Source organism: Phocoena phocoena, chromosome 3, assembly GCF_963924675.1.
Source record: "Phocoena phocoena chromosome 3, mPhoPho1.1, whole genome shotgun sequence".
NCBI lineage: Eukaryota > Metazoa > Chordata > Mammalia > Artiodactyla > Phocoenidae > Phocoena > Phocoena phocoena.
The window spans coordinates 126,970,393-126,998,367 of NC_089221.1; the positions used below are offsets into that span (position 1 = coordinate 126,970,393).

A 27,975-nucleotide genomic window follows, 5' to 3' on the forward strand; every position below is an offset into this window, starting at 1 on the left:
TTAACTAGCTGGGCATTCCACCACATCACTGTTGATGTCATCTATGATGTCGTGAAGGTGGCAGCCATCAACATGGCAGCCCACAGACTGGCCCAGGATATCTTTAATGGTTCCAGAGAGTTCTCTAGCTAAAGATCGATGATGCATCTATCAGGCAACGTTGACAATCAAAAGTGATGTTTTCACTGTGCTTAATGGTTTTCTGCTTTTTTCTGTCTCTTGGTGGTTCCCTTAGGGCTTTGATGATCAGGGCAGAGGCAGAAGGTACCACGTCCATCTGGGTCTGTCTGTTCTGAATGGTGTTTCACTGTGCTCCTCAGACCCTTCCAATCACCAGTTGCCTTGGCGATGTCCTCACCAACCTTTTTTTGCAGATAGACCCAGGGCAGATCTTGGGGGCCAGGGCAGATGTGTCACAAACTTCCCCACTGACACACCTCGGGTATACAACTTTGGTATCGTTGGGGTCCAACTTAGGCGGCAGGGTGGAGGCAGCTGGGGTCAGATGAACCTGGATTCGGGAAGACTGAATAAGTTGCACCTTGGTCCCCTCCAAGCCGAAAGTCTCCCGTCTTTCTGATAACTCAAATCCTAGGTATTTTACAGTTGGTTGAGAGATTTGCATTTTTCCCTTAGAGGCTTTATATCATCGGTCTGCCAGCAGCTTTAAAGTGAGGATTGTATTTTGGTCTGAGGCTCCGTTATTTTTATTAGTAATCAGTATATCACAGTAAGACTCCCTCATTTAATGGGAGATCACTTAAGTCCTTGGATAAGACTTCCCTGAAGATGGTGGAGGCATTCTTAAATCCCGTCGGAGTACCATCCAACAATACAGTTGTTATATATTATCTCTGGATTGTCCCATTCAAAGGCAAACAGTTCCTGGGACTCAGGACTTAGGGATATGCAGTAACAGGCATCTTTTAAGTCCAGAACTGTAAACCAGCCAAGTCTCCAAATAAAGTTGTACGCAAACTGTAAGGATTTGGTACTACCAGATGTACATATCTACAACTTGGTTAGTGACTCGCAAATCCCGTACAAAACAATACTTTCCAGTACCAGTTGTTTTGTATCTGACAAGGTCAGTTTAATTGGCACTTAAGAAAGGTGGTTATCAGAGACTTTGTATCTTCCCTCACATGCCTCTTTAAAGGGTATTGCTTTACATTTGGAGCCTTGGCATCTAGACAGAATTTTACCACTATTGGGTCAGCCCTCTTGGCACTTCCTGCCTCCCATCAGCCCAAACATCCACTCTTAACCTTTTGTAGAATTTGTTCAGGACCTTCTGGTTGAGGCTTGTCTCCTGCACAGTTTGCAGGGCGTACGCCTGATCTGGGAGTTCTCTAAGGCCTACTTTTTCTGGTGAGAAAGTCATTTAATTCTGTTTGTAGATCTCCTCCCAACAAGGGAATAAGGCATTCAGGCATATACAGAGAGCTGTGTTTTGTTTTGCTTTTTAAATTTTTAAATTTTAAATTTTATACAGGTTCTTATTAGTTATCTATTTTACACATATTAGTGTATACATGTCACTCCCAATCTCCCAATTCATCCCCACACACACACTTTCACCCCTTGGTGTCCATACATTTGTTCTCCACATCTGTGTCTCTATTTCTGCCCTGCAAACCAGTTCCTCTGTACCATTTTCCTAGGTTCCACATATACGCGTTAATATGTGATATTTGTTTTTCTCTTTCTGACTTACTTCACTCTGTATGACAGTCTCTAGATCCATCCGCGTCTCTGCAAATGACCCAATTTCGTTCCTTTTTGTGGCTGAGTGATATTCCATTGTATATATGTACCACATCTTCTTTATCCATTCGTCTGTCGATGGGCATTTAGGTTGCTTCCATGACCTGGCTATAGTAAATAGTGCTGCAACGAACATTGGAGTGCATGTGTCTTTTTGAATGATGGTTTTCTCTGGGTATATGCCCAGTAGTGGGATTGCTGGGTCATATGGTAATTCTATTTTTAGATTTTTGAGGAACCTCCATACTGTTCTCCATAATGGCTGTATCAATTTACATTCCTACCAACAGTGCAGGAGGGTTCCCTTTTCTCCACACCTCCAGCATTTGTTGTTTGTAGATTTTCTGCTGATGCCCATTGTACCTGGTGTGAGGTGATGCTTCATTGTGCTTTTGATTTGCATTTCTCTAGTAATTAGTGATATTGAGCAGCTTATCATGTGTTTCTTGGCCATCTGCATGTCTTCTTTGGAGAAATGTCTCTTTAGGTCTTCTGTCCATTTTTTGATTGGTTTTTTTTTGGTGGTACATGGGCCTCTCACTGCTGTGGCCTCTCCCATTGCGGAGCACAGGCTCCGGACGCGCAGGCTCAGCGGCCATGGCTCACAGGCGGGCCCAGCCGCTCCGCAGCATGTGGGATCTTCCTGGGCTGGGGCACGATCCCATGTCCCCTGCATCGGCAGGCGGACTCTCAACCACTGCGCCACCAGGGAAGCCCAATCATACAGTTTTTATTCAATTTGTTAATATTGTGTATCACATTGATTGATTTGTGTATATTGAAGAATCCTTGCATCTCTGGGATAAACCCCACTTGATCATGGGTGTATGATCCTTTTAATGTGCTGTTGGATTCTGTTTGCTAGTATTTTGTGGAGGATTTTTGCATCTATATTCATCAGTAATATTGGTCTGTAAATTTCTTTTTTTGTAGTATCTTTGTCTGGTTTTGGTATCAGGGTGATGGTGGCCTCGTAGAACGAGTTTGGGAGTGTTCCTCCCTCTGCTATATTTTGGAAGAGTTTGAGAAGGATGGGTGTTAGCTCTTCTCTAAATGTTTGATAGAATTCACCTGTGAAGCCATCTGGTCCTGGACTTTTGTTTGTTGGAAGATTTTTAATCACAGTTTCAATTTCATTACTTGTGATTGGTCTGCTCATATTTTCTGTTTCTTCCAGGTTCAGTCGTGGAAGGTTATACCTTTCTAAGAATTTGTCCATATCTTCCAGGTTGTCCATTTTATCAGCATAGGGTTGCTTGTAGTAGTCTCTTAGGATGCTTGGTATTTCTGCGGTGTCTGTTGTAACTTCTCCTTTTTCACTTCTGATTTTATTGATTTGAGTCTTCTCCCTGTTTTTCTTCATGAGTCTGGCTAAAGGTTTATCAATTGTGTTTATCTTCTCAAAGAATTAGCTTTTAGTTTTATTGATCTTTGTTATTCTTTTGTTTCTATTTCATTTATTTCTGCTCTGATCTTTATGATTTCTTTCCTTCTACTAACTTTGGGTTTTGTTCTTCTTTCTGTAGTTCCTTTAAGTGTAAGGTTAGATTGTTGATTTGAGATTTTTGTTTCTTGAGTTAGGACTGTATTGCTACAAACTTCCCTCTTAGAACAGCTTTTGATGCATCCCATAGGTTTTGACATGTTGATTTTTTTTTTTTTTTCTTTAAGTAACCTGTGCCTTCCAAGTCTCAGCTAGAGACGTGTAACCACCTTGGGTGGTAAGAAGTAAAAGCACCCGTAGCCCATACGGGGATCGAACCCGCGACCTTGGCGTTATTAGCACCATGCTCTAACCAACTGACCTAACCAGCCACAACTCCCATAGGTTTTGGATCGTGTTTTCATTGTAATTTGTCTCTAGCTATTTTTTAATTTCCTCTTTGATTTCTCCAGTGATCTCTTGGTTATTTAGTAACGTATTGTTTAGCCTTCGTGTGTCTGTGTTTTTTTCCCTGTAACTGATTTCTAATCTCATAGCATTGTGGTCAGAAAAGATGCTTGATATGATTTCAATTTTCTTAAATTTACTGAGGCTTGATTTGTGACCCAAGATGCCATCTATCCTGGAGAATGTTCCATGTGCACTTGAGAAGAAAGTGTAATCTGCTGTTATTAGATGGAATGACCTATAAATATTAATTAAATCTATCTGGTCTATTGTGTCATTTAAAGCTTGTGTTTCCTTATTTTCTATCTGGATGATCTGTCCATTGGTGTAAGTGAGGTGTTAAAGTCCCCCACTATTATTGTGTTACTGTCGATTTCCTCTTTATTAGCAGCTATTAGCAGTTGCCTTATGTAGTTAGGTGCTCCTATGTTGGGTGCATATATATCTATAATTGTTATACCTTCTTCTTGGATTGATCACTTGATTATGTAGTGTCCTTCCTGTCTCTTGTAATATTCTTTATTTTAAAGTCTATTTTATCTGATATGAGTATTGCTACTCCAGCTTTTTTTTTTTTTTTTTTTTTGTGGTATGCGGGCCTCTCACTGCTGTGGCCTCTCCCGTTGCGGAGCACAGGCTCCGGACACGCATGCCCAGCAGCCATGGCTCATGGGCCCAGCCGCTGCATGGCATGCGGATCCTCCTGAACCGGGGCACGAACCCATGTCCCCTGCATCGGCAGGAGAACTCCCAACCACTGTGCCACCAGGGAAGTCCTCCAGCTTTCTTTTGATTTCCATTTGCATGGAATATCTTTTTCCATCCCCTCACTTTCAGTCTGAATATGTCCCTAGGTCTGAAGTGAGTCTTTTATAGACAGCATATGTATCGGTCTTGTTTTGTATCCATTCGGTGAGCCTGTCTTTTGGTTGGAGCATTTAATCCATTCACATTTAAGGTAATTATTAACATGTATGTTCCTATTACCATTTTCTTAATTGTTATGGGTTTGTTTTTGTAGATCCTTTTCTTCTCATGTTTCCCACTTAGAGAAGTTCCTTTAGCATTTGTTGTAGAGCTGGTTTGGTGGTGCTGAATTCTCTTAGCTTTTCCTTGTCTGTAAAGCTTTTGATTTCTCCATCAAATCTGAATGAGATCCTTACCGGGTAGAGCAATCTTGGTTGTAGAGCAATCTTGGTTGTAGGTTTTTCCCTTTCATCACTTGAAATATATCATGCCACTCCCTTCTGGCTTGTAGAGTTTCTGCAGAGAAATCAGCTGTTAACCTTATGGGAGTTCCCTTGTATGTTATTTGTCATTTTTCCCTTATTGCTTACAATAATTTTTCTTTGTCTTTTTTTTCACTGATTACTATGTGTCTCAGCATGTTCCTCCTTGGGTTTATTCTGCCTGGGACTCTCTGTTCTTCCTAGACTTGGGTGGCCATTTTCTTTCCCATGTTAGGGAAGTTTTGGACTATAATCTCTTCAAATATTTTCTCGGATCCTTTCTCTCTCTCTTCTCCTTCTGGGACCCCTATAATGTGAATGTTGTTGTGTTTAATGTTTTCCCAGAGGTCTCTCAGCCTGTTTTTAATTCTTTTCATTCTTTTCTCTTTAATCTGTTCCATAGCTGTGAATTCCAGCGTTCTGTCTTCTAGGTCACTTATCTGTTCTTCTGCCTCAGTTATTCTGCTATTGATTCCTTCCAGTGTACTTTTCATTTCAGTTATTGTATTGTTCATCTCTGTTTGTTCTTTAATTCTTCTAGGTCTTTGTTAAACATTGCTTGCATCTTCCCTATCATTGCCTCCATTCTTTTTCTGGGATCTTGGATCATCTTCACTATCATTATTCTGAATTCTTTTTCTGGAAGGTTGCCTATCTCCACTTCATTCAGTTGTTTTTCTGGGGTTTTATCTTGTTCCTTCATGTGGTACACAGTCGTCTGCCTTTTCGTTTTGTCTTTCTGTGAATGTGGTTTTCATTCCACAGGCTGCAGAACTGTAGTTCTTCTTGCTTCTGCTGTCTGCCCTCTGGTGTGAGCTGTGCAATATGTTTTTTTCCCCCAATTATATAAACCAGAGGTAGAAACGGAAGAGGACACACATAAACATCCCCTTGGTTGATCCTAGTCCTTTAGACCTGTGGGAACTTAACTCAACAGATATTGCCTGGCCTGAGGCAGAGCGGCCCCTGGGCTGAACTGAGTACAGGGAAGAGCGAGAGTACCCAAGGAGGAGACAGATGTAATAAATAAAAATCATTTGGCTCTGAGAGAGGCAAAAGAGGTTTTACTGAGGGTCCTCAATTGAACTATAAATTTACATCTCTTCCACAAATTCTTACCTTACAAAATAACTTAGAAAAACCAGCGGAGGTCAGACGTACCTGCTACTCTTGATCTGAGGAAAGTTGATAACCACAGTGCACGGCACAGAGCTGATGCTAGCACAGCCAGGAGCCGTTCCTCGAAGAAAAAGAAGCACTTAGTGAAGCTGGGCTCTGCAGCTGGCTGACTGGGTTTCCTCCGCTGCAGCACTCAAGATAGTTTACTTCTTGGCCAGCAAAACCCCACAAGAGGCTGGGACAACCACCTTCACCAAACGCCTGCCGCTTCTTCCCAGCCTTTGCGGTTGGGGCCGCACACCAAGCAGCAGTCTTATCAGAGACTCAGGTCCTCGTGATGCTGCAATGCTGGCTGCACCTGGAAAACCTGGGCGTTCACGGGAGATGAAGGAAAGCACCAGGACTTGCCAATTTGTGGCTACCAGCACCCTTTGTTCCTATATAGGCAGCACCTGGGCACACAGGCCACTTGCCCTGCCAACCACTCACCACCTTAGTGCCTCTTCTGAGGGGTTAGCTGCCCCCACCCGAGAATGGATGTTTGGTGAGAGAGAGGACGAAAACAAGGAACCCCTAAGTCAAAGTCTTAGTCAATATCCCAGGTTTCAAACCCAAGAGCTGAGAACAGTCTATGGACTGCAAATCTCTAGAAAATGCCTTCCCTCAGGCACTCATAAATGCCCACGCACCACAAGGAAGAGTAGCCCCGCTCGCCACAACTAGAGAAAAGCCCACGCGCAGCAACCAAGACCCAAAGCAGCCACAGAAAAAAAAAAAAAAATACCATTGACTTAAAAATTAAAAAAAGAATTCCCTGGAGAATCGACAAAGGAGAATGGAAAGTATCAAAGATGACCAGCTTGGATTTGAAGCTTCCCTCAGGGAATACTGAAAAGGTTTCCATTAAAGGTGGTTGCCAAGCACTGTAGCCTAAACATCACGCGTGCTGCCTGTCTGCCAAGAAATCTGTCCTGGCAGTTCCGAGACTGCAGCCACGGTGCTCAGAGGCTCCTAAGAGTTCCCCCCCCCCGCCCCAGCCGAGTGCTGAGGACAGGCGTGTCTATTGCAGAGGGGCCTGGGAGAGCCCAGGCTCTGTCTCACGCACCACCTGGATAAACTTACCTTATGGGGAGGCAGGTGAAAGAAATGACAGGATCACCTTGAAGAAACCAAAGTGAGGAGGCTGACTGAGACTCAGAGCTGAATTTGAGAGATGAATTCAGGAGTATACAGGTTGAAACACCCAAGCCCTGACTTCCTTTGTGGGCATGTTGGGATTTAATTTCTAGGTAGATGATCGAAACATTTTACCTCCCGAGCAGAAATCAAAAAGAAGCACAGCTCAGCACCTGGGAAATTTCCAGGTAGAATACATTCCGCCCAAGACCTCCATATAGCATGTGGCCTTTAGCGTCACCACCAATGCTTGTTCCTCCAGCAAACTTTCATACACACACACACACACACACACACACACACTGAAAAGCATTTCAATGCTAACTCCCTGCTAGTTTGGCTCATGCAAAAGAGGGTTAAAACTCTCAGTGAGGGAAACCCAAAATGTCCAATTGTATGAAATTCCTTTAACCCAGACACGGGTGACATTCTTATGGGGGTGGAGACTTACCTGCTTCACGCTCCCTCATTTCCCCTTTACCGTCTCACCCCAACAAGGTAATCTGGGCTGGTTTCATTAAGAATACCCACCTTTATCAATACCACCAGGTAATTACATTAGGCAGAGGTGAAAGCTCCCGACAACTCTGTAAGGCAAGCTCTCTAGTCAGGGAGCGATGGCGTTTACCTCTTGGGTCAGAGGACCCCACATCCCCCCATTAATGCTAGTTCCAGAAAGTTTTGCTATACTCATCCAAGGTCCAACGCCTATTAGCGAATCCTAACAAAGGAAACACTCAGACATAGGCAAACAAAAGGCATGGGGCTCTAACTCAGGGATGCTGATTCTAACCTGATTGATCCTTTGGTACCTCAGTGGCTACAACCTTTTAGAGTGTCTCTCTTAAGGTGGGACTCTCACCCACAATCCTGATGAGATTATTCAACAATATAGGCACTGGTGCATTTTAACAAGGTTACTCACCCCCAAAGACATCTGATTTAGGAGCTGTTTCTTCTCTCAAAAGTGAAAGGAGCACTGAGGGGCCTGGAGGGCCACAGCGGGGAAGCAGGAACTCGACAGCTGACCCTCTACAGGAATTTGGTCTAGGTGGCCACTCAGGGTCTGCGGTGAGAGCCCACACTCCGCCAGGGGCTACAGTGCCTCGGGCAGGCTGTCACAAGACTGAGTCCCTTCATGGAGTCCAAAACTGTTACTGAGCAAGGGCTCGCTACCCAATGTGCATAAAAGCCAAGATTATGAGACTGGCCAGATTTGAGGGCCTTGCCTTGGTTGACCCCCCGGATGAGGAGGAACCTTGGATACAGAGGGATGACGATAAACAATAGGTGGATGAACACCCAGTGTTCACGGGTCAGCTCTACACCAGTTAAAGGACATTGTCATGCTGGATAAAAAAGCAAAACCAATATTTCCTTTCTACAAGAAACCCACTTTAGAGTGTAATTTGGTGCAGCCAGTATGGAGAACAGTATGGAGGTTCCCTAAAAAACTAAAAATAGAGCTACCATATGATCCAGCAATCCCACTCCAGGGGGATATAACTGGAAAAGACGAAAACTCTAATTTCATCTTTATTTCTAATAATCAAAAAGATACATGTGCCCCAATGTTCATAGCAGCACTATTCACAACAAGCAAGTCATGGAAGCGATCTAAGTGTCCATCGACAGAGGAATGGATAAAGAAGATGTGGCATAGCCTCCTCTTGTTTCCCAGAACCTGTCAGGATTCCCACTTTCCAACAGTCCTGCATTCTGGCAGAGCCTGGAGTGAAGAGCAGAGAGAATTATTGGAACAAGCTTCATCTCTCCTGGATGCCAATGAACAATCTCACAGCCTTCTCCTTTGGGCTTTGACCTAAGACTCTCCCAGCCTGTTTGCAAGAGGCTAAGGGCCTCTCAATTTCCAACATGTCCTGGACCCATCTGAAATGGGCAACACCTGGAGAACTTAACTTTCTAAAAACACATTAGCCTGGAAGGGAGAGCTCAGCGTCTTCTTTCGGGGAGGGACGTTTACGTGACAATTCTTGAGAGAGCAGAACAGCAAGCTTTGTCCTCAGCATCTTAGCCCTGTGGGGCCCTGGGTTGCTCTAGTTCCTGCCTTTGCTGCTAGGAGATGGGTCAGCTTGATCATACCAATATGGTAACTGAGAAGATGAGAACAGAAGTGATGAACCTGCTGCTGGTTGGTATTAGAGCTGATTGAACCCCAGGCCCCCTGTGTCCCACTTCTGCAGATCCCACTGTTAGCAAGAGATGATCAGAATATACAAGTCTCACCATATAGACCCTCTGTGACCCAGACCCTTTGCTCTCTTCAGCCCCACCTCTCCCTGTCACCCCATCGTCCGTACTCTAGTGAAAATTTTCATTTTTTCATTAAAGTATAATTGATTTACAGTATTGTGTTAGTTTCAGGTACTCAGCAAAGTAATTTGTTTAAACACATATATTCTTTTTTTCAATTCTTTTCTTATAGTTTATTGTAAGATATTGAATATAGTTCCCGGTGCTGTAACAGTAAATCCTTGTTGTTTATTTTATATATGGCAGTGTGCCTCTGTTAATCTCATACTCCTAATTTATCTCTTCCCCCGCTTCTGTGACCATAAATTTGGTCTCTATGTCTGTGAGACTCTTTCTGTTTTGTAAATTAATCCATTTGTGCTATTTTTCGGATTCCAAAAGTGATATCATGTTAAAAAAAAAGATGTGGCATAAATAAATATAAATATATAAACACATATAGTGGAATATCACTCAGCCATAAAAAAGAATGAACTAATGCCACCTGCAGCAACATGACCTACAGATTATCATATTCAGTGATGTAAGTCACACAGAGAAAGACAATATATCACTTGTATGTGAAATCTAAAAATTATACAAATGAACTTATTTACAAAAGAGGAACAGATTCTCAGACATAACAAACTTACGGTTACCAAAGAGGAATGGGGGTATAAATTAGGAGATTGGGGTTAACAGCTACACACTACTATATATAAAATATATAAACAACAAGGACCTACTTTATAGCACAGGGAACTACATTCAATATCTTGTAATAACTTATAATGAATCTAAATTATATATCTGAATCACTTTGCTTTACACCTGAAACTACAACATTGTAAATCAACTAAACCTCAATAACAATGAAAAAACCCACTTTAAATATAAAGACATAGGTAGGATAAAATTAAAAGGATGGAAAAAGATATTCCATGGAAACTGTAATCAAAAAACAAAAAAACAGCTAGAGTGCTGTATTAATCTCAGACAGAGCAGACATCAGAACAAGGAATATTTCTAGGAAATCATCAAGAATATTACATAATGACAAAGAAGTCAATTATCCAAAATACAACTATCCCCAATGTATGTGCACCTTAGAAGAGAGCTTCTAAATACATGAAACAAAACTGAGAACTGAAAGAACAGATAGACAAATCTCTGGTGACACATCTCTCTCTGGAACAGATGGTACAAGTACAGAGAAATTAAGAATATAAAACACCTGAACTAAAGTACAAACCGACTTGACCTAATTGATATTTAGAGAATATTCTTAACAACAAGAGAATACACATTCTTCCCAAGGACACATGGAGCAGTCACCAAGATGTACCATATACTCATGTATATGAAAAAACATTAAAAATTTTAAAAGCATAAAGACTTTAAATATCTAAATCATACAAAGTATTTCATGTGCCATAACAGAATTAAACTTGCAATCATTAACAGGACAACAACTGGGAAATCCGAACATATGGAAATTGAACAACAGTCTAATAAACAACCCAGGAGTCAAAGAAGAAATCCCAAGGGAAATTGATTATTTTTTTCATTCAATTAAAAACATTGTCTAATGGTGTGAGTTCTACCTTAAGAAACCAGAAAAGAACAAATTAAACCCATAGCAACTATAAGGGAGGAAAGAGGATAACAGCAGAAATGAAAGAAATCCAGAAAATGTCAGAGAATAATCCGTAAAGCCAAAAGTCGTTTCATTGAAAAAAAAAAAAGAATAAACTATTCAAGAAAAACAAAACAAGAAAGACACAAGTTACAAATGTCAGGAATCAGAGTGGACATCATCACCAACAACACCGTTATAGTGTACAGACACTAAAAGGATAAAAAGGGAATACTATAAAACGCTCTAGGTACATCACTTCAACAAGTTAGATAAAACGGACAAATCTCTGCAGAGACACAAGAAGATGCTTCTAGCATCACGGAGCTGGCCTGCTGGTCCTAAGGCGAGGATGAGAAACATGTGAGGTGGAGCTGCACCAGCTAAGGTACCTCTGCTAAGCCCAGCCTGGAGCAGAATCCCCAGTCGCCATGTAGATGCATGAGTCAACCCTACTGAGTCCAACAAGATCAGCCGCACAAGGTGTAGATGAGAGAGAAATAAATGTTATTATTATTGTAGATTTGTGGGGTTTTGTTTGAATGCTATAGAACGGAAGCTAACTAGTAATGTATTGATCTGGGATAAGTGCCAAGCTTGGGGAGGGTTGGGTTTTGCCAGGCAGAGGCAGGGAAGAAAAAAGAAAGGGCATTTAGAAAGAAATGAACAGCAAAGGCCACTAGCAGAGCAGCTAGCTGGCCACTGGCAGGTACAGAACCCAGGCAGAGAGCAGCGGTGCCAGGAATCCCTTCCCAGCAGCACGCTATGGTCCTGTTGCCCCACAGTGCGTACTGCAAGATAGTCATACATACAGAGGGATCTGTTCTCCCCCCGAATGGAAGTCCCCCCAACAAACCCTGCTCCCAACCACAGCCCCTTTCCCAGCAACAGCCACTGGTACGAATCCTGTATATGCTCTACCCTTCCTGACCTTTGTCCACACAGCTATATGCTCATCCATGGATCCATTCATCCATCCACTCAGCCATATTGTGTGGTTTTTTGTTTTTTTTTTGCGGTACGCGGCCCTCTCACTGTTGTGGCCTCTCCGGTTGCGGAGCACAGACTCCAGACGCGCAGGCTCAGCGGCCATGGCTCACGGGCCCAGCTGCTCCGCGGCATGTGGGATCTTCCCAGACTGAGGCACGGACCCGCATCCCCTGCATTGGAAGGCGGACTCTCAACCACTGCGTCACCAGGGAAGCCCTTGTGTGGTTTTAAAAAGCAGTAGTACATGCTATTTATTGCACTGTGGGGCTTCGGGTTTATCACTTAATCACACATCTTAGAAGTCTTTCCACGTCGATACATAGAGATTTACCTCAGTTTTTAAATTGTGTTCATAAGATAAATGTACCATAACTTTTTCACAATTCCTCTACTGTATGAACACTTTAGTTACTTGATTTTTCCCCACTGTAAACAATGCTGCGGTGCACTTCCAAACACCTAAATGATTGTGCGTGTGTGCCATCATCTGAGCGGGATCCATTCCGGATTTTTGGGTCCAAGGGTGGGTCCAGTAAAATGTGAGGCACTGTTAAACTGCCTTCCAAGAAAGGCTGTGTAGGGCTCGCCTGGTGGCGCCGTGGTTAAGAATCCATCTTAGGGCTTCCCTGGTGGCGCAGTGGTTGAGAGTCCGCCTGCCGATGCAGGGGACACGGGTTCGTGCCCCGGTTGGGGAAGATCCCACATTCCCGCCGAGCGGCTGGGCCCGTGAGCCATGGCCGCTGAGCCTGCGCTTCCGGAGCCTGTGCCCCGCAACGGGAGCGGCCACAAGAGTGAGAGGCCCGAGTACCGCAGGAAAATAAAAACAAAATACAAAACAAAAAGAATACACCTTAAAATCCACCGGGGAGAACAGGTTTTAGTGAGGGTCCTTCCTTGAACCATAATTTTACATCTCTTCTACAAATTCTTACTTGGCAAAATAACTTAGAAAAACCAGCGGAGGTCAGACGTACCTGCTACTCTTGATCTGAGGAAAGTTGATAACCGCAGTGCACGGCACAGAGCTGACGCTAGCACAGCCAGGAGCCGTTCCTCGAAGAAAAAGAAGCACTTAGTGAAGCTGGGCTCTGCAGCTGGCTGACTGGGTTTCCTCCGCTGCAGCACTCAAGATAGTTTACTTCTTGGCCAGCAAAACCCCACAAGAGGCTGGAACAACCACCTTCACCAAACGCCTGCCGCTTCTTCCCAGCCTTTGTGGTTGGGGCCGCACACCAAGCAGCAGTCTTATCAGAGACTCAGGTCCTCGTGATGCTGCAATGCTGGCTGCACCTGGAAAACCTGGGCGTTCACGGGAGATGAAGGAAAGCACCAGGACTTGCCAATTTGTGGCTACCAGCACCCTTTGTTCCTATATAGGCAGCACCTGGGCACACGGGCCGCTTGCCCCTCCAACCACTCTCCATCTTAGTGCCTGTTCTGAGGGGTTAGCTTGCCCCCCTGAGAATGGATGTTTGGGAGAGAGCGCATGAAAACAGGCAACCCCTAAGTCAAAGTCTTAGTCAATATCCCAGGTTTCAAACCAAAGGGCTGAGAACAGTGTATGGACTGCAAATCTCTAGAAAATGGCCTTCCCTCAGTAACTCATAAAAGCCCGTGCACCACAAGCACGATAGCCCCGCTCGCCCCAACTAGAGAAGAGCCCGCATGCAACAACCAAGACCCAACGCAGCCAAAAAAAAATAGATAAGTAAAACCATTCACTTAAAAAGACAAAAAAAGAATTCCCTGGAGAATCACAAAGGGGAATGGAGAGTCTCAAAGATGAACAGCTTGGATTTGAGGGTTCCCTTAGGGAACACTGAAAAGGTTTCCATTAAAGATGGTTGCCAAGCACTGTAGCCTAAACATCACGCGTGCTGCCTGTCTGCCAAGAAATCTGTCCTGGCAGTTCCGAGACTGCAGCCACGGTGCTCAGAGGCTCCTAAGAGTTTCCCCCCGAGTGCTGAGGGCAGGCGTGCCTATTGCAGAGGGGCCTGGGAGTGCCCAGGCTCTGTCTCACGCACCGCCTGGATAAATTTATCTCATGGGGAGGCAGGTGGAAGAAATGACAGGATCACCTTAAAGAAACCAAAGTGAGGAGGCTGTCTGAGACTCAGAGCTGAATTTGAGAGACGAATTCAGGAGTATACAGGTTGAAATACCCAAGCCCTGACTTCCTTTGTGGGCATGTTGGGATTTAATTTCTAGGTAGATGATCGAAACATTTTACCTCCCGAGCAGAAATCAAAGAGAAGCTCAGCTCAGCACCTGGGAAATTTCCAGGTAGAATACATTCCGCCCAAGACCTCCATATAGCATGTGGCCTTTAGCATCACCACCAATGCTTGTTCCTCCGGCAAACTTTCATACACACACACACACACACACACACACACTGAAAAGCATTTCAATGCTAACTCCCTGCTAGTTTGGCTCATGCAAAAGAGGGTTAAAACTCTCAGTGAGGAAAACCGAAAACGTCCAATTGTATGAAATTCCTTTAACCCAGACACGGGTGACGTTCTTCTGGGGTCGAGATTTTCCTGCTTCATGCTCCCTCATTTCCCCTTTACCCTCTCGCCCCAACAAGGTAATCTGGGCTGGTTTAAGAATACACACCTTTATCAATACGGCCAGGTAATTATATTAGGCACAGGTGAAAACTCCCAACAGCTCTGTAAGGCAAGCTCTCTAGTCAGGGAGAGATGGCTTTTACCTCCTGGGTCAGAGGACCGCCCCCGCCCAACCCCTTTAATCCTGGTTCCAGAAAGTTTTGCTATAGTCATCCAGGAACCAACCGCTAACAAAGGAAACAGTTAGAGCCCCTTTGTTAACCAATCCTAACAAAGGAAACAGTCAGACATAGGCAAACAAAAGGCATGGGGCTCTAACTCAGGGATTCTGATTCTAACCTGATTGATCCTTTGGTACCTCAGTGGCTACAACCTTTTAGAGTGTCTCTCTTAAGGTGGGACTCTCACCCACAATCCTGATGAGATTATTCAACAATATAAGCACTGGTGCATTTTAACAAGCTTACTCACCCCCAAAGACATGTGATTTCGGAGCTGTTTCTTCTCTCAAAAGTGAAAGGAGCACTGAGGGGCCTGGAGGGCCACAGCGGGGAAGCAGGAACTCGACAGCTGACCCTTTACAGGAATTTGGTCTAGGTGGCCACTCAGGGTCTGCGGTGAGAGCCCACACTCCGCCAGGGGCTACAGTGCCTCGGGCAGGCTGTCACAAGACTGAGTCCCTTCATGGAGTCCAAAACTGTTACTGAGCAAGGGCTCGCTACCCAACGTGCATAAAAGCCAAGATTATGAGACTGGCCTTTGAGAGAAGGAAGAGCTTTATTATGAGGTTGGCTGCCAAGGAGACAGATTTGAGGGCCTTGCCTTGGTTGACCCCCCGGATGAGGGGGAACGTTGGATACAGAGGGATGACGATGAGCGATATGTGGATGAACACCCAGTGTTCACGGGTCAGCTCTACACCAGTTAAAGGACATTGTCATGCTGGATAAAAAGCAAAACCGAATATTTGCTTTCTACAAGAAACCCACTTTACAATGTAAGCTGGTGCAGCCACTATGGAGAACAGTATGGAGGTTCCCTAAAAAGCTAAAAATAGAGCTACCTTATGATACAGCAATCCCACTCCAGGGCATAAAACTGGAAAAGACGACAACTCTAATTCAAAACGATACATTTACCCCAATGTTCATAGCAGGACTGTTCACAACAGCCAAGTCATGGAAGCTATCTAAGTGTCCATCGACAGAGGAATGGATAAAGAATATGTGGCACATATATATATATGATGTAATATCACTCAGCCATAAAAAAGAATGAAGTAATGCCATTTGCAGCAACATGACCTACTGATTATCATACTAAGTGACGTAAGTCACACAGAGAAAGACAATATCATATATCACTTGTATGTGAAATCTAAAAATTATACAAATGAACTTATTTACAAAAGAGGAACAGATTCTCAGACATAACAAACTTATGGTACCAAAGGGGAAGGTGGGATAAATTAGGAGTTTGGGATTAACAGCTACACACTACTATATATAAAATATATAAACAACAAGGACCTACTTTATAGCACAGGGAACTGCATTCGATATCTCGTAATAACTTATAATGGAAAGGATTCTAAATTATATATATATATATATATATGAATCACTTTGCTTTACACCTGAAACTAACACAACATTATAAATCAACTATACCTCAATAACGATGAAAAAAAAGAAACCACTTTAAATATAAAGACATAGGTAGGATAAAAGTAAAAGGATGGAAAAAGGTATTCCATGGAAACTGTAATCAAAAAACAAAAAAACAGCTAGAGTGCTGTATTAATCTCAGACAGAGCAGACATCAGAACAAGGAATATTTCTAGGAAATCATCAAGAATATTACATAATGACAAAGAAGTCAATTATCCAAAATACAACTATCCCCAATGTATGTGCACCTTAGAAGAGAGCTTCTAAATACATGAAACAAAACTGAGAACTGAAAGAACAGATAGACAAATCTCTGGTGACACATCTCTCTCTGGAACAGATGGTACAAGTACAGAGAAATTAAGAATATAAAACACCTGAACTAAAGTACAAACGGACTTGACCTAATTGATATTTAGAGAATATTCTTAACAACAAGAGAATACACATTCTTCCCAAGGACACATGGAGCAGTCACCAAGATGTACCATATACTCATGTATAAGAAAAGCCATTAAAAATTTTAAAAGCATAAAGACTTTAAATATCTAAATCATACAAAGTATTTCATGTACCATAACAGAATTAAACTTGAAATCATTAACAGAACAACAACTGGGAGATACGAACATACGGAAATTGAATACTTATAAACAACCCACGAGTCAAAGAAGAAATCTCAGGGGAAATTAGACAATGTTTTTAATTGAATGAAAAAATAATCAATGATCTGAGTTCTACCTGAAGAAACCAGAAAAGAACAAATTAAACCTATAGCAACGATAAGGGAGGAAAGAGGATAACAGCAGAAATGAATGAAATCCAGAAAATGTCAGAGAATAATCCGTAAAGCCAAAAGCCGTTTCATTGAAAAAAAAAAAAAAAGAATAAAATATTCAAGAAAAACAAAACAAGAAAGACACAAGTTACAAATGTCAGGAATCAGAGTGGACATCATCACCAACATCACCGTTTTAGTGTACAGACACTAAAAGGATAAAAAGGGAATCCTGTAAAACGCTCTAGGTACATCACTTCAACAAGTTAGATAAAACGGACAAATCTCTGCAGAGACACAAGAAGATGCTTCTAGCATCACGGAGCTGGCCTGTTGGTCCTAAGGCGAGGATGAGAAACATGTGAGGCAGAGCTGCACCAGCTAAGGTACCTCTGCGGAGCCCAGCCTGGAGCAGAATCCCCAGTCGCCATGTAGATGCATGAGTGAACCCTGAGTCCAACAAGATCAGCCGCACAAGGTGTAGATGAGAGAGAAATAAATGTTGTTTATTATTATTGTAGATTTGTGATGTTTTATTGGTTTGAATGCTATAGTAGGAAAGCTAACTGGTAATGTATTGATCTGGGATAAATGCCAAGCCTGGGGAGGGTTGGGTTTTGCCAGTCAGAGGAAGGGAAGACAAGAAGAAGGGTATTTAGAAAGAAATGAACAACAAAGGCCATTAGCAGAGCAGCTAGCTGGCCACTGGCAGGTACAGAACCCAGGCAGAGAGCAGCAGTGCCAGGAATCCCTTCCCAGCAGCACGCTATGGTCCTGTTTCCCCACAGTGTGTACTGCAAGATAGTCATACATACAGAGGGATCTGTTCTCCCCCCGGATGGAAGTCCCCCCCACAAACCCTGCTCCCAACCACAGCCCCTTTCCCAGCAACAGCCACTGGTACGAATCATGTATATGCTCTACCCTTCCTGACTTTTGTCCACACAGCTATATGCTCATCCATGGGTCCATTCATCCGTCCCCTCAGCCATACTGTGTGGTTTTAAAAAGCAGTAATAAATGCTGTTTATTGCACTGTGGGGCTTCGGGTTTATCACTTAATCACACATCTTAGAAGTCTTTCCATGTCAATACGCTGAGATCTACCTCAGTTTTGAAATTGCTACATTGTATTCATGAGATGAATGTACCATAATTTTTTTCACCATTCCTCTACTGAATGGACACTTTAGTTACTTGATTTTTCTCCACTGTAAACAATGCTGCGGTGCACATCCGAGCACCTAAATGATTGTGCGTGTGTGCCATCATGTGAGCGGGATCCATTCCGGATTGCTTGGTCCAAGGGTGGGTCCAGTAAAATGTGGAGGCTCTGTTAAACTGCTCTCCAAAAAGGGCTGTGTAGGGCTTCCCTGGTGGCGCCGTGGTTAAGAATCCGTCTGCCAATGCAGGGGACACGGGTTTGAGCCCTGTTCCGGAGAGATCCCACATGCCGTGGAGCAACTAAGTCCGTGCACCACAACTGCTGAGGCTGCGCTCTAGAGCCCGTGAGCCACAACTACTGAGCCTGCATGCCTTGAGCCCGTGCTCCGCAACAAGACAAACCACCGCAATGAGAAACCCACACACTGCAACGAAGAGTAGCCCCCTCTTGCCACAACTAGAGACAGCCCGCGCTCAGTAAGGAAGACCCAACGCAGCCAAAAATAAATAAATTAAAATAAATTTAAAAAAAGACTGTGTAAATGTGCATTCCTATCAACAGTGTGTAGGAAACCAGCTACACTACGTTCTTGCTGACATTGGCTTTTACTGACCTTTAAAGATGTTCCCAATCTGATAGAAAAGAAATGTTATTTCATTGAGATTTAATATGCATTTGTGAGGTTGATGGTAAAGTGATTGTCTTTTTAACATGTATATTGGCTATTTGGATTTCTTCTACAGATATCCTTGCCTCATTTTCCCGTTTGTTTCTTGTCTTTTATTGATTTGTTGGCACTATTTATATTCTGTATTATGTCTATTAACCCTATTATCAGGTATGTTGAAAATATTCTCCCCCAGTCCACCACTTCTCTTTCAACTTTCTTTTCTGGTAACTCTATTTACAGAGCAGTTTTACTTTGTTGTTGTCAAATTTGCTGGTCTTTTCATTTCTGGTTCCTGGGTTTTGTGTCTTGCTTAGGAAGCCTGAGCCATTGTTTACAAGGCACTTTCATTTCCATTTTCTCATAGACGCCTGGGCCACAGGGACTCAGTGAAGTGCATAGTATCTCCACTAGAGATAAGAAAAAGAAAGGTCAGAGAGGGTAAGTGACTTAACTCAGGTCACACAGTCACTTTGGGGAAGACTTAGAGGCAGTACTGGGATTCTCAGGGACTCAGGTCCAGGATACCCCTCCCGGCTGCCAGGTCAATTGGCCAATACCATTCCCCACACACTCACAGCATTCCTGGCAGGTCACCTGTGTACCTCTTGTAGTTAGAAAGCTGTAGCCCATGCTTCCCTACCAGGGAACAGATCTGTCTCCCTGGGGTACTCACCTGTCACTACTGGTGCTGCTTTCAGGATCCCCCGGCAACTCTGTTCCCTGTCCCCCAACAGGCCAGCTGTGTGGGGGCAGCCCCTGTGGCCCCTGGAGGCACCACGTCTCTAGGGCAAGCACTTCATCCCTTAGCGGTCCTCCTGGGACCTGGTCTCCCAACACATCTGGTCATCCTCACCCTCATCAGATCTTCAACAATATGCAGGGTCAGCAATGTGACGTTAACTTTTTCAAGTCCAATATATTTGGAAGGAGCCCCTTCGTGTGGTGACAGGGGCACAATCAGGTGGCATGGGGGGATAGGATGGAGATGCTTCGAGGGTTTCCAGAGCAGTGGCTTTGGAGTTGGTCCTTGGAGGAGTCCTCCAGGCAGAAAGGAAACCCAGGAGTGTGACCGGTATGAGGGCAGAGAGGGCGAAAAGTCAGAGCTCCCTGTGGCCGGCCAGAGGAAGGGAGCAGAGGCAGAAGTAGGAAGGGGCGAGGTCCAAGTGCAAAGTGTCCCTGACCATGCGGCTGGGGTTTTAGGCTTTATCCTACAGGCCAGGGTTCTTCATGGGAACTGGAAGCGGGGGTGTACCTCCAAGTACAGTCTGGGTCCAAGTACAGTCCAGGGACCCCAGCCTCAGAATCACAGGGGTACCTGTTAAAATGCAGATTCCAGGGCCATCCCAGGCCTGTGGAATTAGAGGTGGGATATGGGAACCTGCACAGGAAACAAGCTCTCTAGGGGATTCTGATGCTTCCTTGTGTCTGAGGCCATTGTCCTCCAAAGCCCACGGATGGCCTTGAGGAAAGCGGAGAATCTCTAAGATGTAGGTGAAGTTTGTGTCTGGTCTCAGGACTGGGCGCTCAGCTTCCATTCGATTCTCACAAAGTCCCTGATCTGGGCTGGCGGGGACCCCTCCCTGGTGGAGGGCGTTGAGGTGGAGAAAGGATGTGGCTACCCAGGGGGATGGAGGTCACAGTGACCCCGAGGGCTGACATAGGCCACCTCAGTAGAACCTGTCTCTGTCCCAGAGATCAGAGGAAGCTGTCACTTCTGTTCACCCAGCTATAACTCCAAAAGTTTGGACTCCCTACCTGTCCCTGACAGGCTGGCAGGGGTTCTGCCTATGCATCCCAAGCCTTCTGGGTTCACACCCATCTCAGTTCTCTTTTCACTTGCAGGCCTGCGAGGTTTATCAGGTTCTCACCACATGTCAGGCAGCATGCCAAGCTCTCTTTGGAATTTTCTCACTGAATCCTCAACCCTAGAGGTAGGTGTGGTTATTATTCCAAGGCTCAGAGGAGTTAAGTCACTTTCTCAAGGTCATACAGCTGGTGGGGGTTTTCCTGCCTCTTGAGCCTGTGGTATACCTGACCATTCTGATCCACTGATTTTTAGACTCAGTGAAGTGGAGTCAGGGCAGTTTAGGGCAGTTTTCTGCCTCCAAGGCCCTCCCTGTCCTAAGTGGTGATACTATAATGCAGGTGATAATACTGATATCAGTCTATATTGCTATGATTTATCATCCAAACGAGGACCTTTGAGACCAAAAGGGGTGTCATTAGTAATTGCAGTAAAGTGGTTGCATAAGGAGGGGCTGTCTTGAGTCCCCCCTGTCCACTGGGCACTTTCTTTGTGCCAATCTCTAGACTAATCTCTTTATACAGGTCATCTCATATGATCCTCACAATCGCCTAAGGGGATAGCTATAATTATTCCATGTTATAGATGAGGAAAGACAGGCTCAGAGAGAGATGTGTTCTGCCCAGGGTCACACAGCTGATAAGTTGCAGAGCTGGATTTGAACTCAGGAACTCAGCCCCAGAGACCATGTTTTTAACCACCTGCCTTCAGCAGTGGCTGGGGCTCTCAGAAAGGTCAAGGGTAGAGGGGAGTGGCTTGGTTTTTGGAGCCAGACAGACTGGGAATGACATTCCCCACTCATAGCTGTGTGACCACAGCCAGGTCCATGGCCTCTCTGTTTTTTTCATCTGTAAAACAGGGGAAGGGTTACTAACTCAGATCCAGTGAGGCAATAATGCAGGTGAAGTGCAGTCAACAAATGTTTATCAAGTGTTGACTCTCTGCTTGGCCTTAGGGACAGTGCTGAACATGGCAGGCATGGTCCCTCCCCTTTGGAGCTCACAGCCTGGGGTGAAGATGAACTAGGACATCAGTGGAGTTGCAGGACATCCTGGGAACACTGAAGACAACGAAGAGTCTGCCTAAACTGAGAAGGAGTTGGGGAGAGGTGCAGGGAGGAGTAGGGAATATTCTAGGAAGGAGAGACAGCATGGTAAAGGCTTGGAAGTGAGAGAGCACATAGGACATCAGGGGACTGAGGCTGTCAGAAAAACATGAGGGCCCATCAGAGGCACAAGCAAAGGACTGGGAAAAGAATCCACTTCCAGCTGAGTATTAGGAAGGCTTCTTGGAGGAGGTGGCTTTGGGCTGGGCTGGAAGTTAGAGCAAGACTTTGCCTTCCAGTCATAGAGGGCTGGGAGTCCTAGGTGGTAAGCACAGCACCAACAGAAATGCAGAGGTGGGGCTTCTACACAGCAAAAACTAACAAAATGAAAAGGTAACCTATGAAGTGGGAGAAAATATTGGCAAATTATAAATCTGATAAGGGGTTAATATCCAAAATATAAGTAACACATACAACTCAATAGCAAAAAAAAAAAAAAGAAATCCAATTACAACATGGACAGAGGAACTGAATAGACATTTTTGCAAAGAAGATCTACATATGGCCAGCAGGCACATGAGAAGATGTACATCACTAATCAAGAAATCAAATCAAAACCACAATGAGGTATCACCTCACACCTGTTCGAATGGCTGTTATCAAAAAGACAAGTGATAGGTGTTGGTAAGGATGTGGAGAAAAGGGAAGCCTTGTGCACTGTTGGAAGGTTGGACAGCTTGTAGCCACACAGGGGTAGACAGGCCTTGAGGGCAGATGTGGGGAGGGAACAGGAGAGGTTGGAGGCAGGTCAGGAAGGGCCTTAAAGACCACATGAGGATGTCTGGACTTTGTTTGTTGGGCTGTGGGGACCCATCAAAGGTGTTTGAGCAAAGGAGAGCCAAGATCATAGTAGGCTTCAAGAAGATCAGTAACGGAGAAGAAAAACTTTCAGGTGCGGAAGCTGCCATCTTTTCCCTTCAGAAGGGGAACAACCACTCTGAGAATTCTGTGATTTTCCAGAAGCTTTGTTACTTCCCTGTGTTTGTGACTTTCTAGTTCCTTGCAGTGATTACCCACAAAACCCCAAACCAGAAAGAGACTGGAACTGTCCCAACCGTGCTAGGAGGAAAGGAGCCCTAAGCGGGGGGTGGAGGCGTAGGGAGCTGTTGGAGAGGGCAGACAAGCATGCCAAAGGGGGACCAGAGAGAAGGGCAGGAGCTGAGCCAGTGGGAGGGGGACCACAGAGAGATAGTCTGGCTTCTGTGATGTCCCTGAGTCCCTGCTGGATCCTGAGAAGGGCCACCCTCTGCCCCAGGCTGGGCCCCCTTCATCAGGCCCCAAAAGTCATGGCAGGTCATGGCAGATGGTATTCTGAGCTGTGGGAACCCATCACAGCCCAGAGAAGCCCCAGAAGCCCCCACCAAGGAGGAGCCTACCCAGGGAATTCCAGGAGCCTCACCCCGAGTGGACGGTCAGCACCCTGACTCCAAGGTTCAGCCTGCTGCCCTCTCTGTGTCCAGGAACTGGACTCAGAGACTCCCTGAGAAAGGCAGTAGCAAGGACACCAGACTGGCAGGCATGAGCCTCCCTGTGTGTGACGTTGAGCCAGCACTTCCCGGCTCTGAGCCTCAGCTTCCTCACCTGGATCTTCCCTTGGCATGTCTCCTGGCTGTACTGTGAACATCACATGGGTCCACCGATAGGAACCCACTCTAAATGGTGAGGGACCGGGACAGAGTCAGGGTCTCAAGGGTCCCTTTCTATATTACATATTTGGTAATAGATACTTTTTAGTGTAAGCATATATTATATAAATGCTTTTGTGAAAATAATTTTAAATGACTATGAAGCTGAATGCGAAACTGAAATAGAAGAGGCCTTGTGGAGACAGGGCTCTAATTCAAAGAAAGGGCATTAATGGGGGTCGTGGGGCCCCGCATCAGCTGAGGGTCAGGGCCCCTCAGCAAAAGCTTTCAGTCCTTCCCTCTTTTTCCAGGAACAAGGACGCTGGCTGTGAATAGGGTGGCGGAAGAATTGTGTAGTCAAGTGGCTCATCGTCTGGCAGGAAAATTCCAGCTCACCCGTTCCCGTGGGCCCGCCTGAGTGGCGGGAGCCTGCAGAGGTTGACCTACGGTTCCCCCGTCCTCCAGCTCCTGCACCCCTCTGCACAGGGGACTGTGGGTTCCAAGTCCCCCACCAGACTCTTGCTTATTATGTCCACTTAGCCCTCAGACTCCCTTAGCTCTCTCCTCTCCCCCAGTGCTTTCTCCTGGAGACCCACAGACCCAGAGGTCTGGAGTCAGGAGACCGGGGCTGGGACCCAGGCTTCCCCACTCACCTGCCATGCAAGCTGGCCTGGGCTTCGCCTCCCCTAGGGCTGACCTGGGGGTCGGCCAAGCCCAGGCTCCTATCCCCTCCCTGCCACACCGACCAGATGACATTGGGCAAGCCAATTCAACCCCCCGTGAACTGGTGTCCCCTTTGTAACATGGGGACAGGGTGGATGTAAGGGCGAATGAGAAGTGTGTGCAGCAACAGGACAGGCCTGGTACAGAGTAACTGTTCAGTAAGTGGGCACCAGCGCTCTATCCTCCTTTATCCCTCTGTGGCATCATTAGCTCCATTTACCTCTGGGGAAATGGAGGCCTGAGGCTGAATAATCCACCCAAGGCCCCATAAGGAGCAGGCCTGAGATGGAGGGAGCCGAGGTCCCCTGACCTCCAGATGGAGGCTTTTCCCACGGGCGAGGGTAATCCGCACCTGGAATGTGGTGATTTACTCTCCTTACAGGGCAGATCTGGGTATGGCTTATTCATCTTCTACCACAGCCAGGAGAGACGGGGTCACGGGTTCTAAGGCCAGGACCCCCAGGAGGGTGGGCCCTGCAGCAGGCGGGGTTTCCCTGGGGGTGGCTCAACCGCCCGAGTTGGCGGCTGGGCCCATGAGTCAGAGCTGCCCCACGTCTCTGTTCCTCTCCCCACTGGCAGCCACGGCCCCAGACTCCTGGAGGCAGTCCAGGGAGCCCTGTGGTTCCAAAACCAGGTGCCTGTCCCTAGAAACAAACTGAGAGGCCCCTTCCCCAGTTCAGAGTGAGCAGGGAATGGCCAAGGTCACGTAGTGAGGTGTGACAGATCTCAAGCTGAGACCTGGTTCCACCTCAGGTGACCCCTCCCAAAGGGCTCAGGCGGGAGGGCCAGGAAGCCCCAGGCTGGGTCCAGGACCTGTGCACCCTGCCCTCGGCCCCTGGCAGCTCTATTGCCCTGGCTTCCTACTGCCGCCAGGTCTCCCAGGCCTGGGCTGGGCAGTGGAGCCGACGTCCAGTACTGAGCCGGCCAGCAGACACCGAGATGCCTGGTTCGTGCCAGCCCCATGCCACCGAGCTGCTGCAACCATGGGAGGCCGGTCCGCACTCCTCTCCCAGCCTGGCTAGACTTTGCTCTCAGAGACCCAGCCGGGCCGCCTTTCCCACCCCCGCCACGGGCCTTGTCCTGGTGGCTCTCACCCCACGTCTTCCTCCCTTCCTCTTCCCCTCTCTCCTTCACCCTCTCTCCTCATTCTTCCTGCTCTCTGGACCCCTTGGGTGCTCTGTCCATCTGCCCTGCTCCTACCTGAGACACGACCACTACTCACCGGGGCCTGGGATCTGGGCTTTAGCGGATGCCTCTCATGAGCCACACCGGCCTCAATCTGGGCCCGTGGGCAGAGTGGAGGGAGGGAGGGCGGTGGCCTGGCTTAACGGCCAAAGCCAAAGCACATGGTGGGGCGGAGTGGGGCTGGCAGGGGAACACAGGCTCCCAACCCAGAGCCGGGCACTGCAGAGCCGGAAGAGCCTTCTCCTTTCGCAACCTGGAAAACCAAAGCCTGAGGTCCAGGTCACCCGGCTACCAGCGAGGAGCTACCAGGGGGAGTGTGAAGACCCCCGTCTCACAGGTGGAAGCAAAACTTGAGCTGAGGGGCCCTGTGCAGGGATCCTACAGCTGGGCGAGCCCGGCTGCCCTACCCCACTCTTGCCACCTCCCGGGCCCGGGGATCCAAACCTGCGAGACACCACGAGGTCTGTGGGTGAGAAGCACCAGGTTTAATATTAAAATCTTTCTTTTAAAGAAAAAGTACACAGAGAAGAAAAGTTGATGGCATACAAAATAGCGCTTCTGTTGTATAAACGTGAGTTAACGTGAGTCCTAAAAATACTTGTAAACCTAGGTGATTACATCTTTGGTACCGTAGTGAGAACCCACGCCCTCTCCTTGACCAGGCTTCGGGGGTCCTGGGGCGGGGAGGTGCCAACCAACACAAGGGGCTGGTGCCCAGAGGCGCTGACCTTCCCTCACCCTCCCTCCAGCCCTTCCCCTGCCAGCAGTCTTGGCCACAGCCCTCACGCCCCAGTTCCCTCCAGTGCCAACTGGGCTGGCAGACACAGTGAGGTGAGCATCCCCGGGCAGACAAAGCCATGTTCTACGGTTCCTGCCTCAGGGTGGGGCAGCTGGCAGGTGGGAAGACACCCTCCAAAGTACCCACCTCTTGCGCCCCTTCCTCAGGTCCCCCATCCAAGGTTTCTTGTCCTTTCACTGTCCTCTAGGTCTGCGGCACAGACCTGGACAGCAGGTACGAGTGGTGGGCTGTGTCAGGTGGTCTGACTTGCCGTCTCGGCCTCCTTTGCCCAGAATAGTTCCAGAGGTCATGTGGGTGCTGAGAGGGGTCCCACGGTCTCCCCATGTCCCTGGGGCAGCTTCTGGGGGCTTTCCAGGACACTGGCTGTCGCTCAGAGTCAAGGCCTGGGCAGCTGGCCTTTGGGGACTTGCCAGGGGCCTGGGGGAGGGGCACAGTTCCTGAATGCCTGGAGTGTGCTGTGTAGTCTGGAACCTCCCCAGACCCCAACTAACCCAGGATAGAGGTTTGGAGGGTTTATCTTTGCTTCATCTGGGCAAGTGTGCAACCCCTGGAATATTCTAGAATGTTAGTGCTGGCAGGGCACCAGAAGTCAATGAGTCCAACCTGCTCATTTTTCAACAAGGAAAACAGAGGGCGAGGGATTCCTCCAAGGTCTCTTAGCGGGTCCAGTGCCACGTTGGCCCATACATGTGGACACCTCTTGCAGGCACGTCAACACACTCATCACAGACGTGGGGCCCATCTGGCCCTGGAGACTCTGGTGAGTGGAGTAAGACTGGCAGTGATGAGGAAAAAGACCCCTGGATCCATGGGGCCAGGAAGACACGGACACAGGCATGTTATGGGGAGGTGTACCCCGAGTGCCTGGGGCAGGGGCTACAGGCCAGGGTGTCCTGTCCTTGGCTCAGCCCCCAGCATTAATTAAGCTTGGAAGGCCCCAGACCAGCCTGGGCCTGGGAAAGCAAAGACTGGCATTGAGGGGAGGTGGCTTCTGGATGAGACAACACTGTCCAAGGCCAGGCCCTAGCTCAGCCAGGAGCCAGAGATGCTAGGGTCCCTTCCCCAGCTCTTGGGCAGGAAAAAGTGCAAGGAGAGAGCTGCAGCTCCTTGAGGGGCAGCTGGCTGAAGAGGAAAAAAAGTTAACCTACCACCTCATGAACCTTGAGCATCTCCTCAGCGATTCCAGCCTCCATATCTGTCAGCCAGGGTGAGAATCCCAGATTGTGGGTTGCCAAGCCCACCTTTCCCATCTTACAGATGGGGAAACTGAGTCCCCTGGGAGAAGCCTGGCTCAGAGTCACATGCGCTCTCCAGAGGCAGAGGACCGGTCATGGTCCCTACAGTTCTCTCACCTCCTAAGCCAGCCCCAGGGGTCGGGGTGTGATGTGCCAGGGGCAAAAGCTTTCCAGAGGGGACAGCTGAAGGGAACAGCCTGGCTGTTGGGAGGCTGGGCCAGGCCTGGAGGCGCAGGGTGCTGGGAGGTAGAGGGGGAGCTTCGGGTAGGGCAGGGTGGGGGCCAGCCCCTACAGGAAGCTGTCCTCCGCCTCGGCCCGAGGCCCAGGGCAGCTGGAATCCGGCGGCCGCTTGGGCTCTGGCTCCACCTGGGACTCAGGCTGGGGCTCTGGCTCTGGTTCCTCTTGGGGTTCCAGGGGGCTGTCACAGGAGATGGTAGAGGAGGTGTTGACTTCATTCAGGGCGGAGCTAGAGGCGGAAGGCAAGTGAGTGAGAGGCTGGGAGGGAACCACAGTGAAATAATACCAGCATTAACGTAGAGCTTTCTGTCTATCCACCCTTGCAGCATGCACCTTACACATTTT

General features: G+C 47.0%; 1 protein-coding gene, 1 non-coding gene and 1 pseudogene across 3 annotated transcripts in view; all 3 read right to left on the minus strand.

Annotated features, from left to right (window-relative positions):
- Nucleotides 1–27,351, minus strand: LOC136120294 (large ribosomal subunit protein uL11 pseudogene; annotated as a pseudogene).
- On the minus strand, nucleotides 3,509–3,582 carry TRNAI-AAU (transfer RNA isoleucine (anticodon AAU)). Its single transcript has one exon. It is a non-coding gene; the product is annotated as a tRNA-Ile (tRNA).
- The window catches only part of PDGFRB (platelet derived growth factor receptor beta), a 37,529-nt gene continuing 36,476 nt past the window's right edge, over nucleotides 26,923–27,975 (minus strand). The window contains exon 23 of one of the 2 annotated variants that reach the window (XM_065873382.1): nucleotides 26,923–27,859. In XM_065873382.1, coding sequence (XP_065729454.1) covers nucleotides 27,682–27,859 — 178 coding nt within the window. In that variant the 3' untranslated portion in view covers nucleotides 26,923–27,681. The remainder of the gene's footprint in view (nucleotides 27,860–27,975) is intronic. The other variant, XM_065873383.1, reaches the window with a different exon arrangement.